Raw genomic sequence first — 12,862 nt, 5'->3', positions numbered from 1 at the left:
ATTCACACTAAATTGAAGCAGTATGAACTATATTCTAAGTAGATCAAGTTGAAAATTAAGTCTTATTAAAAAATTATATTTTTTTTCAAACCTAATATGTGGTAGGCCGAGTTAACCTGAATGTTCTAACCAATTTGTATAGTACTAATATTTATTAAGAAATCATAGATTTGATTTTGGATTAGAATTTGGTCAGGGAAAATTGCATTCTATTTTCATTTTTTGTAAATAGTGATTAAAATATTAGTGAATTCAGTTTTGGAGAATCGAATTCTCGTTTTTTACTTTAATTTTTAATTTAAAATTTATTAGAATAAAAGGTGAAAAAAACTAAAAAAGTTATATATTTTTATAATGAAAAAATATGTATTTGTATGTTTGAATTTTATTAAAATATATTTTCTAAATAATTTTTTTAATTTCATTTATTAAAAATAGGTGATAAAAATAAAATAAAAAATGACATGTTTGATAATTGTTTAATAGTTTTTTAAATTATTTATAATATGATTTTGTGAAATAATATGTTTAATATATATATATATATATATATATATATGTATATATATTGTTTTAATTTCTTTCACATTTTATAATTTTGTTTTTAATTAAAGATATTATAATCATAAAATTGAAAGTGTATAACTGAATATAAAATTTATTTATTCAATTCAACTAATTATACATAACATAGTTGATACATAAAGAAAATGAAATTAAACAAAAAAATTAAGGTTATAATTTAAATAAATTAAAATTATACGAAATTATAAAAATAACTTAAAAAAATCAAACATATTAATAGATAATTTTTTCGTTATAAAAACTTATAACTTTTTATTTTTCCTTTCCTTTTATTTTAATAAAATTCAAAATAAAAATTAGTTCAAATAATTCAGTTTTTCGAAAATCAAATTCTAACCACTATTTACAAAAACACGAAAGTTAAAATTAATAACTGAATATTAAACCAAAATCAAAATTGTTCTTTATGTGAATGTAGTTTGTTGGAAATTTTAGGGTTAAATATTTTTTAGTCTCTAATTTTGGTTAAATGTGTTTGAAACAACAAATAAAGTTAAAAAAATTTGGTAAAAAAAAACTAAAATTAGAATTTTTTAGAGTTAAAGGACTAAATTGTACCTTACTTTGAAAGAGGGACTAAAATCCAAATCGTCCTAAAGTATAAGAAAAAAAAAAATCCTTACTAGTTTTTTAATTTATAATTTAACTCTCTTAATAAGGGTTTTACAGAGCCGGTACTAATAATTAAATTGAAGAACTATTTTGATAATTGAAAATACAAAAATATATAATCACGGTAATTATTATTTTTTTGGATTAAAAAGTAAGATGGTTTAGATCGAGTGAAAGAAATTAAAAAATTTATTAAAATTTTCATATTATATATATATATATATATATATATATATATATATGAATGAAAATAAAATCTACTTCAATTGTTTTTTATTGGTTCGGTTTCAAAATGAAAGAACTCAATTTTTTTTTTTCTTTGTGGTTAGTTTTCCATTGTTTATGTATGAGGGATTGTGGTTATATTATAAAGAAAGGCGCGTTAATTGGTGTGATTAAAGCACTGATAAAGGCAGTTAAAACATCATTAAATGATTTTAAATATAATAAGTAAAAGTTGAGATTAAAATTGTAGAAGTGATTTGACTTTTAATAGTATCTGTGCTTGTTTTTAGTGAAACAGTTATTAGAAGAGTGATAGGAATGGGAAGGAAGGAAGAACAGGCGTGGTTTTGATTAGGATTTATTTATGTGTCGTTTGAGAGATTGGAATCGTTGGATGAATAGAAAGAAAGGAATGGGGATGTTGAGAGGCAGCGGATGGGCGTTGTTGTTGTTGATGTTAATGATGTTGTCGGTGGGGAAAATGACGGCATCATCGGAAGAGGAGGAATGCGAGAACAGATGGATCCACATAAGGAAGCTACCTTCGAGGTTCAACCTGGATCTCCTGGAAAACTGTTCTGAGTATCTAATGTTGGACGATCTCTGTCCCTACCTGGGAAACCACGGTCTGGGACAGAAAACCCATAACCGCTCCCGGAGTTGGTACCGGACCGACCCTTCCATGCTGGAACTCGTCTTCCACCGTCGGATGTTGGAGTACCCCTGCCTCACGCAAGATCCGCTGCGAGCAAAGGCTATCTATCTCCCCTACTACGCGGGCCTCGATGCCCTACGCTACCTCTACGGCTCAGAATCAAACTTCAGCACCCTACACGGTCTCCACCTCTTCCACTTCCTCCAACAAGACAACCCCCAAATCTGGGCTCGTCACATGTCCCACGACCACTTCCTCGTCATGGCCCGCCCCGCCTGGGACTTCTCTCAACCCCTCACCAACGACCCTCCCTTCTGGGGTACCTCCTTCCTCGAGTTGCCCCAATTTTTTAACCTCACCGCCCTCACGCTCGAGGCCCGCGCGTGGCCCTGGCAGGAACACGCCGTTCCCTATCCCACCTCCTTCCACCCTCTCAACCTCGGACTCCTTGAATCCTGGATCACACGGGTCCGCCGCTCCAAGCGCTCCATCCTCGCGCTATTCGCCGGCGGTGGAGGCGGAGGCGGATCCTCGTCGCCCAACATCCGTCGGAGCATACGCAGCGAGTGCGAGAACGCTACCTCGGACCCCTCGTACGAGAAGTTGTGCGAGATCGTGGACTGCTCCAACGGGGTTTGCGAGCACGACCCTGTTCGGTTTATGCGGCCCATGCTGCAGGCGAGTTTCTGCTTGCAGCCTCCCGGGGACACCCCCACCCGCCGGTCCACGTTCGACTCGATACTGGCGGGGTGCATACCGGTTTTCTTTGAGGATCTTTCGGCCAAGTCGCAGTACGGGTGGCATCTGCCCGAGAACGAGTTTGAGGATTTCTCTGTGTTTATTCCGAAGGAGGAGGTTGTGTTCAAGGGGTTGAGGATTTTGAACGTCTTGCAACGGATACCCAGGTCTAAGGTTAGGAGCTTGCGGAAAAGGGTTTTGGCGTTGATACCAAATGTCTTGTACAGGAAGCATGATAGTTCTCCCGGTCTCAAAGCTAAGAAGGATGCATTTGATTTGGCCATTGATGGTACATTGGATAAGATTCGATCCAGGGTCCAGGAACTTCATTCTGTTATCTGAATCTAATCGTGATTTTTCTTTTAGTTTCTTTCCTTATAGGCTCCTAGTTACTCGTTTAAGGTGTACCTTTTTGGCCAATAATCAATAGAACTTCACACAAAAGATTATTTTCTGGCACCTGTGCACCAAATTGTGACAGCGCATCTACAAATTATGTGTCACCAACATTTGGTTGTCTTTGGAAGTTTCTTATTCAAGTTCAGACCAGGGAAATGTTGGACTAGTGATAAGGAATAGGTGTTTTCGCAGTCTTGTCGAGTTAACTTGTATGGATCAGCTAGAACTGATGATCCACAAGGCCTTTCATCACAATTGTATACTGTACAGTACATGTTATATTGTATGACGATCCTCGGGAATTGAATTGCTAATCCTGTTTATTATGATCATTTAAATTCTGAACAGAAATCTGTCTTATAACAAAGTTGGAGCCATGCTCTTGGAGCTTCCATATCACCTTGTTCTTTTGTGTTATAGAAGAAATCGAAAGTTGACCTTGACTAGAACCAGTGCTGGGATCATACTTTCTAAGCAAGGCACTTGTTACAAATAAATAACTGTTTTGTTATTTTCCATTCACCAAAGCTTTTTCAACTAGACCATCTGCACGATTATATTCTGGTGTGTCGATCTGCTGCATTGTTTCTTTTGCAATGAAATTTACTCTGAAAAAGTCTGAGGTGCTGATTACTGACATTCGACCCTTTCCTCTATTCCACTGTAAGTTTCTTTTACTACTGCACGCAAAATGGCAAGTTGCATTTCTTGCTCAGGGAAAAAGAAAATTACTGAAATTACCTTTCAGTTTACGTCCTTTTCTTTTGTGCTACAATTCATGAACTCTGTTTGGTGCCTCTGTTCTGAAGCCTTTTCACTCAACATCAATGCCCTCATTCTATCAGAATATTTTGGTCCAGAATGAATCCATCACGGTGAAAGCACAATCCATGCAAGGTTACTTTTATGCAGTTGTGATAGAGTATCAGTAAATAAACCGTTTTTTAATCGTGGAAACTCTTCTTTTCATGATTTTACTTTCTCATGCGCACCTCCTCGTGCAGCCTTTTTGTGTTGTGGTCCATTGGATTCTATTTTCTCCAATTTATAATTTCATTACAATTCACTGTTGTCAGGTCTGAACTGTGAAGGCAATCAGCAACCAGGCTTAAGAGTGTTAATGTTTAACTCGTTTCCAATTTTTAATATTTGAAATTATTGTTGTATTTTGGCTCATTTTACAGATTGTGTAATTGGCAGATCATCACACCGGAATGTTAGAGCAGAACGAAAACTGTAGCAAACTTGAGTTCGGTGCTTTAGGTAAACGTCATAAGCCATCTCATGATGTAAGGTGTTAGTATACTGTTGAAACATGATTTATAATACTGATGGATCCTCTGAAGTTTAAAAATAAACTGCTCCTGGTGCAGTTGGATCCAAGCATTTCCCCTCGTAGTGTTTGTTCCATTATTTGTAGTTTTCTTTAATATTTTAAGGGCCAGGATGCGTGCAGTTTGATAGTCTGTGCCACTTTCTAAATCGTGCTGCACAAACATTAGCACAACAGTTTAAGACATTATTTATCTGGGTTGGGGAATCTATTCTAGTTGCAGATTTTGCAGCATGGATGAAGATTCTCTTCTGTTACTTAAGGGTGGGTCATGGAAGGAGAAAAACAGAAATGCTTATGCTCACTTATAATTTGCTTTTGGTCGCTGTTATCTAATGATACTTTGTAGAGTGACAATGCGACAAATGCAATGTCATACTATCATTATCACATGGTAATCTCACTACTATTTCATTCTAATCAATAATATGGCATGTACTATGTAGCCTTCTTGTTTTTGTAGTCTGATAATTTTGAATATGATGATGATGGGATGATGCTTCAAAAGTGAGAATGAATGCATTGGCATTCTTGGAATTTACTAGAATTCATTAAGCTGTTTTTGTTATATGGGATTTGTCTGAAAAGGTTGGTACTAAGAACTCGACAAATTGTCACCAACCTCAGTAAAAGTAATAATTATTTTCTGGGCTACATCATTATTACGTGTCTGCTGTCCTAGCGTTTCCCTTTTATTTATTTGCTTCCCTTTAATGATATTTAATACAAAGAATTTATGAAAAAGTATGATTTTCTCCCCTGATTTTAGACGAGTTCCAAATGTCATGTTATTTTTAGAGTTTCCTTTTGCAAATTTTAGTATACCACATGAGAGTAACTTACTAAAGCTTTGGAGGAAATGATTGAGGGGAGAGTGATTAAATGGATTTGAAGAGATTTGAAGGTTTTTATTGTTTACTTGAATGGATTTAGAAGTAAGTGAGGATGAATTTAGAGGTAAAATTTTTTAGAATTAGTGTAAGATTTGATTGATGTGACAAATAAAAAAATTTGTTTAATTGGAAGAAATTAAAGATTATCAAAATATTTTTTGTTATTAAAATAACATAAAATGATAATTATTAATGTTATATTTAATTATAAAAATGTTTATAAGGAAAAAAAAAAGAAGTTAATTTTTAATAATTTAGTAAATTGAAATAATAATCATAACTATTATTATTAATATTATTATTATTTTTATTATTATTAATAATATTATTAATTTTATTATTGTTAATATTAATATTATTATTATCATTATTACTAATTAATTTCATTATTATTAATTATTATTATTAGTTATTGTTATCATTAGTTATTATTTCTGCTTTCTTTGTTGAAGATTTAATACATTCACTTTTAATAAAATATATTCACATAATCTGAAGTGCAAGGGAGCTAAAAGGACATTTGATTATAAATCATCTTAAATCTTTGCAGAGATTAGAAAAATAGCTGATATTGCAAATCCTTTCTTTCAATCGATCACAATTCTTTTAAAACGAACATGAAATATTTTTAACATTCGTTTTCCTTTACTCGTGAATAGTTAATTTATCTCAAGTGAACAAAGTGTAAAACATTTAGATTTTAGTTCATTGAATGAATAGAAGTTTCTTAAAATATTTAGATCTTAATTTTAAGATATTAGTTATTAACGTAGTCTTAAATTTGCATTAGTTTTAACACAATTTTATTAATGATAAAAAACAGTGACAAATTGAAAAAAATTGAAGGTCTTTTAAATCAAAGAAGAGTAATCGAGTTTCCAACAATTTAAACTAAAAGAAAAATGGATGCAAGTGACTTTGGGGATGGGTGTTCTCTTGATGAAAGAAAAAGTGATTTAATAGGTGAATAAAGTGATTTTATCTAATAATTATTTGTTTGTGATTGTTAGAGAAAATGTGTGTTTGATTTAAAGAAAATAAATAATGAGGATGAAAATAGGAAAGAAATATGTTGAGAAAAGAAAAGAAAAGACATATTTCATTGTTTAGTAAAGTAAAAATATGTAAGAAATAGAGAAAAATATATATTAGAACCTATATAATTTAATAAAAAAGGAAAAATTGAGATATGAATAGCAATAATTAAGAAATAATGTAATAAGTCTGTCTAGTTTCTCTTTTTTTAAGCTAAATGATGAATATTATTTTATTTCTGATTCCCTCCACTTCTCTCATAAACTGTTCAATAAGATAGTAAAGAAGGAAACATGAGCATGTGTAACTTTACTGATGTACCCTTATTCTTTAATGCATAACTCAATAATGAAGGTTTGATGAGGAGATCCAAGTCACCAGGAAATGCTTTTAATTATGATAATAATAATAATTTATTTTAACTTAATTTTATCAGTCTTATTTTATTTTAATACAATTTCATTATTTTTAACCTTTTTATATAATAACTCACAATTTATTTTAACGTAATTTAGACCAATTATACCTTATTAAATAATTTTCATAAATTTTACTCTTAATTTTCTTTATTTTTTATTATATTTTTCTGAACTCAAATATGATATATTTCCATTTAAATTCACTCTCCTAAATCTATGTTTAAATAAAAAAAAACAAGCTGACCAACTACTTGTACATAATCTAAAGCACGATTATATTATAAATATTGCGTGACACACAAAATAAAAGATACCAAACATTTATCAATAATAATAAATTTAAGAAATCTTAAGGATAAAAACAAATTTAGGTTAAAATTTAAACCATATATCTCAAAATCGTGAAACGAGGTTTTTCTCTCTCTCATATCAACAAAAAAAAATATTAGTACATAAAATAGTAAATCATAAAATAATAGAAGCAGCACATATCAATGTATAGGAAAATATAAAAAAAAAATGGCAGGTATAAAATAAATGTTAACATAAAATATTTGAGTGTATTGTGTTTTAAATATTAAGTAATAATAATTTAATGGACAATTTTTTAAAATTGTTTACCACCCTAGTCTTAATCTATATAATAGTGAAACTAAAAATGTATAATTTTCTTAATGTATTTAATTCTATAACTCTTAGTATTACAATACCACTTTAAGTGTTTTTTTATTATTGTACATTCACAAAATGGTCACAAATTACTTATATAAATGCATCATATTCCATATGCATATATTTCTTCCTTAAAAGAAGAAAAAAAAAAAAGAAATCTTACTTACTTGAGTGATGTCATTTATTGTAGAATTTGACAAGTTTCAAAATTATAAGCTTCATTAATATTTGAATGATATTTGGACATTAACACGTATCAAAATAGTCTCACTTCAAAAGTTTTGACTTTTCTCTCAATCATCGAAGTATAAATAGAGTGACATCTTACGTTGATTACTAACACTTAAAAAACAACATTAAATGATACATACGACGATGATTTGTCTCTTGGACGTCTCTTAGGTGATTCAAAAATACAAATTTCACCAACAACAAACACAGCTTACAATTTTTAATATATCAATTCCCAATTCACTACTCCCTGCACTCAAAATACCTACCTTAATTCTTTGAATTAAAACTCATATTTTAAACTTTTCACATGTTGATATAATCATATTCTCACATACCTACATATTCATATAATAAAACTGCATTCTTTTTATCATTATTTTACTATTCATAATTAAAATAAATACTAAAATTAACTATCTTGAAAGTAAATGGTTTACTATCAAACTTAGATTATTATATATGTTTGTAATTTGGGATATATATATATATATATATATATATATATATATATATATATATATATATATATATATATATATCATAAAATTTACTCAGTAAAAAATTATAAAAGTTATTTTAATTTGTTGAAAAAACAAATTAAAATATTAAAATTGAAAAAAAGAAACTGACAAGAGGTTACATAAAGCATTGTATTCTCCATTTATAAACACGTACAATTACTTTTTTTTTTCATAGGAAATGAAGAAGGAACATCTACACTGAAAAGATCATATATCAGTCGATTTACTTTGTTTTCAATGGCGAATCCGGGTATGTTTCTACTTACTTGATTTTCTTTTCAATAATCAATCCAGGTATGGTCCACTTACTCTTATATGGAAATTGCTCTATATAATTATTGATGTGTTTTATATTTATAATCTGTGAATTGGTATAAGAACATATTAGTTTAAGTTTAATTGGTATCAGCCTAATGGCTTTCTCCAATGAGAAATTCTCAGATTTAGGGTTTTGTTTTTAATTAATTTTGGTAAAAACCCCTAATTCTGAAATACATTTCATCTTTCTGTGTTTCTTTGTGTCAACCTTGATATGGAGTTTAATTGGTATCAACCACGATCTCGCACTATACCAAAAATCAAACACCAGAAATTTAGATTTTTTTTTTTCAGAAACCCTAATTTTTTTTGGTGGGTTTCGTCAACCCAGATACCCTAAAAATTTGAAATCCTCTTTCTGACTCATCTTTGCGAACCCAGAACCCTAATCCTGCCACCACTGTTTTTTGAGCTTCTTCTTTTTAGTTCTAGTGCTAAGGTGGAAGCGTGACAGCTTCTTCTCCCTTCGCGTTCTCCGTCACGGTGGAGGACTGGCCTCGCCGTCTGCAGGTGGTTCGCAAGTGTCGTCTGCGATGGAGTTTTCGCAAGCGCAGCGGTGGCCGCCGGAGACGCGACGATTTCTCTTCGCAATGGCTGGCCTCTATCATGAGATATGGTTCGGCCCTGGCTCACGGCATGGAGGATCTATTTTTGGTTCTGCAGCAGCTCCATACGGTATTCGCGACAAGCCTGCGGCTTTTCGTGTCGCAACAGTGGTGTCTCTCTCCAGCGACGGTGGCACACCCAGGGCTTGCGGTGGTGGACGTCGACGAGCTTGGTAAGGCTAGCTTGTCACTCGAGTGAGGGCATTACGGTGATGGAACATTGCTCTAGCTACGCTTGGTTGGGCTGTTGGCTTGCCCACTCCAAGCTAGGTGTTGGCCAGTGGGTGTGCGGCAGTAATGGTTTTTGGGTCAGGTGGCAGCGTTGCTGCTGTGCTCGTGGCCGTGGCTAGACACGCGTTACATCGTGTTGACCGTTTGTGGTTGGGCTAAGCATTGTTGTAATGTGGGTCTATAACGTGTGCGTTAGGACTGTTAATTATTTTTTTATTATATATATATATATATATATATATATATATATGTGTGTGTGTGTGAATGCCTATTGGTTGGTTAAAAATCATAATATTTGATCAGATTGCATAATTATAAGGTTTTAAATCAATTTAAATATAAATTTGTTATTGAATATGTTTTATTATCAGTATTTAATCATACACTAAAGTATTCCTAGTGGTTAATATTGACCTGAATTCTTTTGTTTTTCTTATATTAAATACAGTTATAATTGCTTCAATGTTTGCCAATATAAATTTGGTTCCGGTTCTCAACAATACAAATTTTAAGGATTGGAAAGAGAATATGGAGATATTTCTTGGATGTATGGATCTTGACCTCGCGTTAAGGATTGAGAAACCCCCTCCTCTTACGATCAAAAGTACTTCTGACGAAATGATAGAATATGAAAAGTGGGACCGTTCAAATCGCATGAGTTTGATGATCATTAAGCGTGGCATTCCAGAAGTCTTTAGAGGTGCTATATCAGAAGAAATTACAAGTGCTAAAGATTTTCTTATTGAAATTGAAAAGCATTTTGCAACAAATGATAAGGCGGAAACGAGTGCACTTCTTCAGAGCTTGATTTCCATGAAATATCAAGGCAAAAAGGAAATGTGAGAGAATACATCATGGAAATGTTGAGCATTGCTTCAAAACTTAAGGTGCTAAAACATGAGTTGTCAGAAGACTTACTTGTACACTTAATTTTGATCTCTCTTCCTTTAGAGTTTAAACAATTTAAGGTTTCTTATAACTCTCTTAAGGAAAAATGGTCTCTTAATGAGCTCATTTCATATTGTGTACAAGAAGATGAGAGACTAAAGCAAGAAAATGTTGAAAGTATTTACTTAATCGGTCCATCACAAAAGAAACAAAGGCAGTCTGGTAAATGTTTCTTTTGTAATAAAGTTGGACACATAAAGAAGAAATGTACAAAATATCATGCTTGGCGTGCAAATAAAGAGTTATCCAAGCAACCAAAAGATAATTGATTCTGAAAGATGAATTTATGTTAGAGATGGAAAATTGGTAGAGATGGAAGTTATGAGATATTTTATATTATTATTTTGTACTAGTTTTTTATTTAGAGACACTTTAGTTATACTGTCATTTGGGTGGAAATTAATTTTATTTGTATTATTTGGACAAATTATGTTAATTGTGCTTGTTTGAAAATAATGAATTTAGATTGTCTCTAAATTCAAACCTTGTGTGAAACTAGCTTACTTTTGACCAAAAATCTATATATCTTAATAAGGCAACTTCCTTTAGTTAATCTTTAAATACAAAATTATATAGTACAAAGCATAAATTTGACTTCACAAACCATTGTTGTTTGGATCGATGAAACAAACTCAAACAATGAGATTAGGACAAAGGAGATTGTATTAGAAGAATAATAGATGAAAATTCCAAATCCAATTCATATAATTGCTTACGATGAAGTAACTTTAGAACTTGTAGCAAGTTCAAAATCTCTACTAAAACAAACTCACGATCCTCGTAAACTTGTACTTCATTAAGAGAACTTGTCTCAAAGTTTAAAACAATAATGACCGTAAATAAATATTTAAGATTAAAAAAAATTCTAAAAATAATGCGAAAAGATATAAGATTAATCTTATTATAAAAAATTCTCTATTTAAAAGAAAGAAATTATTGTTTTTAAAAAGAATTTCTCTCTTATTTCATCAAAATAGTCTTTTAGAACTATCGTAACTCTTGTTACACATTATAATTTAAAATTAAAAGAAATTGAAAATTCATCTCTTCAAAACTTTTATTACTCGTTAATTATTCATATCTTTTAGATTCATAATCTAACAAACATTCCTCAAGTTTTAAGATTAAACTTCTACTAAACCCAATGTATTAATCCTCGTAAAGAAAACCAGATGACTTATTTTAATAATGAGGTTGTCACTTTCTTACTGCTATATTTTATTTAACAAACATATATTTAAATGTTGCACGTAATAAAGTTGTCTGATACATTAGTATAAGAAGTATAATAGTTAAATAATATTTATTTATTGTGGAAATTAAAGTAGGAATATTGAATTTGTAAGTGATATTGGAGGAGTGAAAGGAGTTGTGCAGTTCATTAATAGCATCGAATTTGGAATTGATAATAATTGATTTAAGGAGCCACAGAAACGATAGAAATGCCGTGAAGGAAAAGCTTCTTTCATCATTTCGCCATTAATGATTTTCATTATCAAGTTTGAGATGTCAGTGCTTTCTGCTTTCTGCATCATCAAGGCATTTCCTATTCGTATTTATTACCACTTTTTATTTAGTTTTCTTACCAACCACACCTCACCATTTCTACATCTTTAAACCTCACATCTCACACACTCTTTCATCAACATACCAATTACTACACTATCAATCTTTAACCTTCATCAAATTGATTCTTCTAGAGTTGTTTTTCCAGTGTTTTGTTCTTGTACGCGTGGATTAATTACTATAAAATATTAAAAATTTGTTTCGATATTTTATTTTTATAAATATTAATAAAAGATAATGAAAACTGAAAATCTTCTTAAACTTTATTTTTGTTCATACCTTGTTACCTTCAAAATCTTAGTGCATCGTTATATAACTAAGGGAATAAAACATATATTTTTAAACAAATTCCAAACAAAGTTTTTATTTATTCTAAATTATTTGTTTTATATTTTTTTGGTTATTAATATTTAATTCTCAACTTGTTTTTATCGCATGCCAATTTTGTTATATTTAAATATCTTGTTCTAGATTCTTAAATTTTGAAATAGTCTTAGTGCTTGAATTGTAAAATTTGCTTTGAAAATCAATATTATAGGTAAAAAAACTTCATTTATTTTTATATAAAACCTTAAAATAGATAATTTGAATATGAAGATAATGTAATCACAATATTTTGAATTTTATGTATAGATAGATAATAGTTGATTAAGAATTTGTGTGAATGTTTGAATTTGAATGTTGTTGAGTTTTGCTTGATATATTGATTTAGTAACTATATTATATGTATTAAATATAAAGCTTCATTGAATTGAGTTTTCAATATAGTTTATATAAGTATAGTAAATTTTTATATCATTCTGTATAATAACACGTGAGAGCGGTACGGACATAAATATGCATATAAGAAAATACGTTTGATATGAAATAAGT

General features: G+C 30.6%; 2 protein-coding genes across 3 annotated transcripts; both read left to right on the top strand.

Annotated features, from left to right (window-relative positions):
• The first annotated feature begins 1,700 nt into the window (after positions 1-1,700).
• On the top strand, positions 1,701-4,937 carry LOC106769375 (probable xyloglucan galactosyltransferase GT19). The gene has a single exon (XM_014654976.2). It carries the CDS (start codon positions 1,787-1,789, stop codon positions 3,155-3,157), a length of 1,371 nt encoding a protein of 456 aa, XP_014510462.1. The 5' UTR covers positions 1,701-1,786; the 3' UTR covers positions 3,158-4,937.
• Positions 4,938-8,500: 3,563 nt separating this feature from the next.
• LOC106767994 lies at positions 8,501-10,732 on the top strand. 2 transcript variants are annotated; one of them, XM_014652959.2, is made up of 2 exons: positions 8,501-8,571; positions 9,066-9,668. In XM_014652959.2, exons 1-2 carry the CDS (start codon positions 8,559-8,561, stop codon positions 9,419-9,421), a joined length of 369 nt encoding a protein of 122 aa, XP_014508445.1. In that variant the 5' UTR covers positions 8,501-8,558; the 3' UTR covers positions 9,422-9,668. The 2 variants fall into 2 exon arrangements, with proteins under 2 accessions (XP_014508445.1, XP_022638717.1); XM_022782996.1 differs by lacking the exon at positions 9,066-9,668 and adding an exon at positions 9,924-10,732 and having other exon boundaries at positions 8,511-8,571.
• Positions 10,733-12,862: the final 2,130 nt, after the last annotated feature.

This window comes from Vigna radiata, chromosome 7 (genome assembly GCF_000741045.1).
Source record: "Vigna radiata var. radiata cultivar VC1973A chromosome 7, Vradiata_ver6, whole genome shotgun sequence".
Taxonomy (NCBI): domain Eukaryota; kingdom Viridiplantae; phylum Streptophyta; class Magnoliopsida; order Fabales; family Fabaceae; genus Vigna; species Vigna radiata.
Note: the sequence above shows the minus strand (reverse complement) of the source record. Positions and strands in the feature narration are given on the sequence as shown.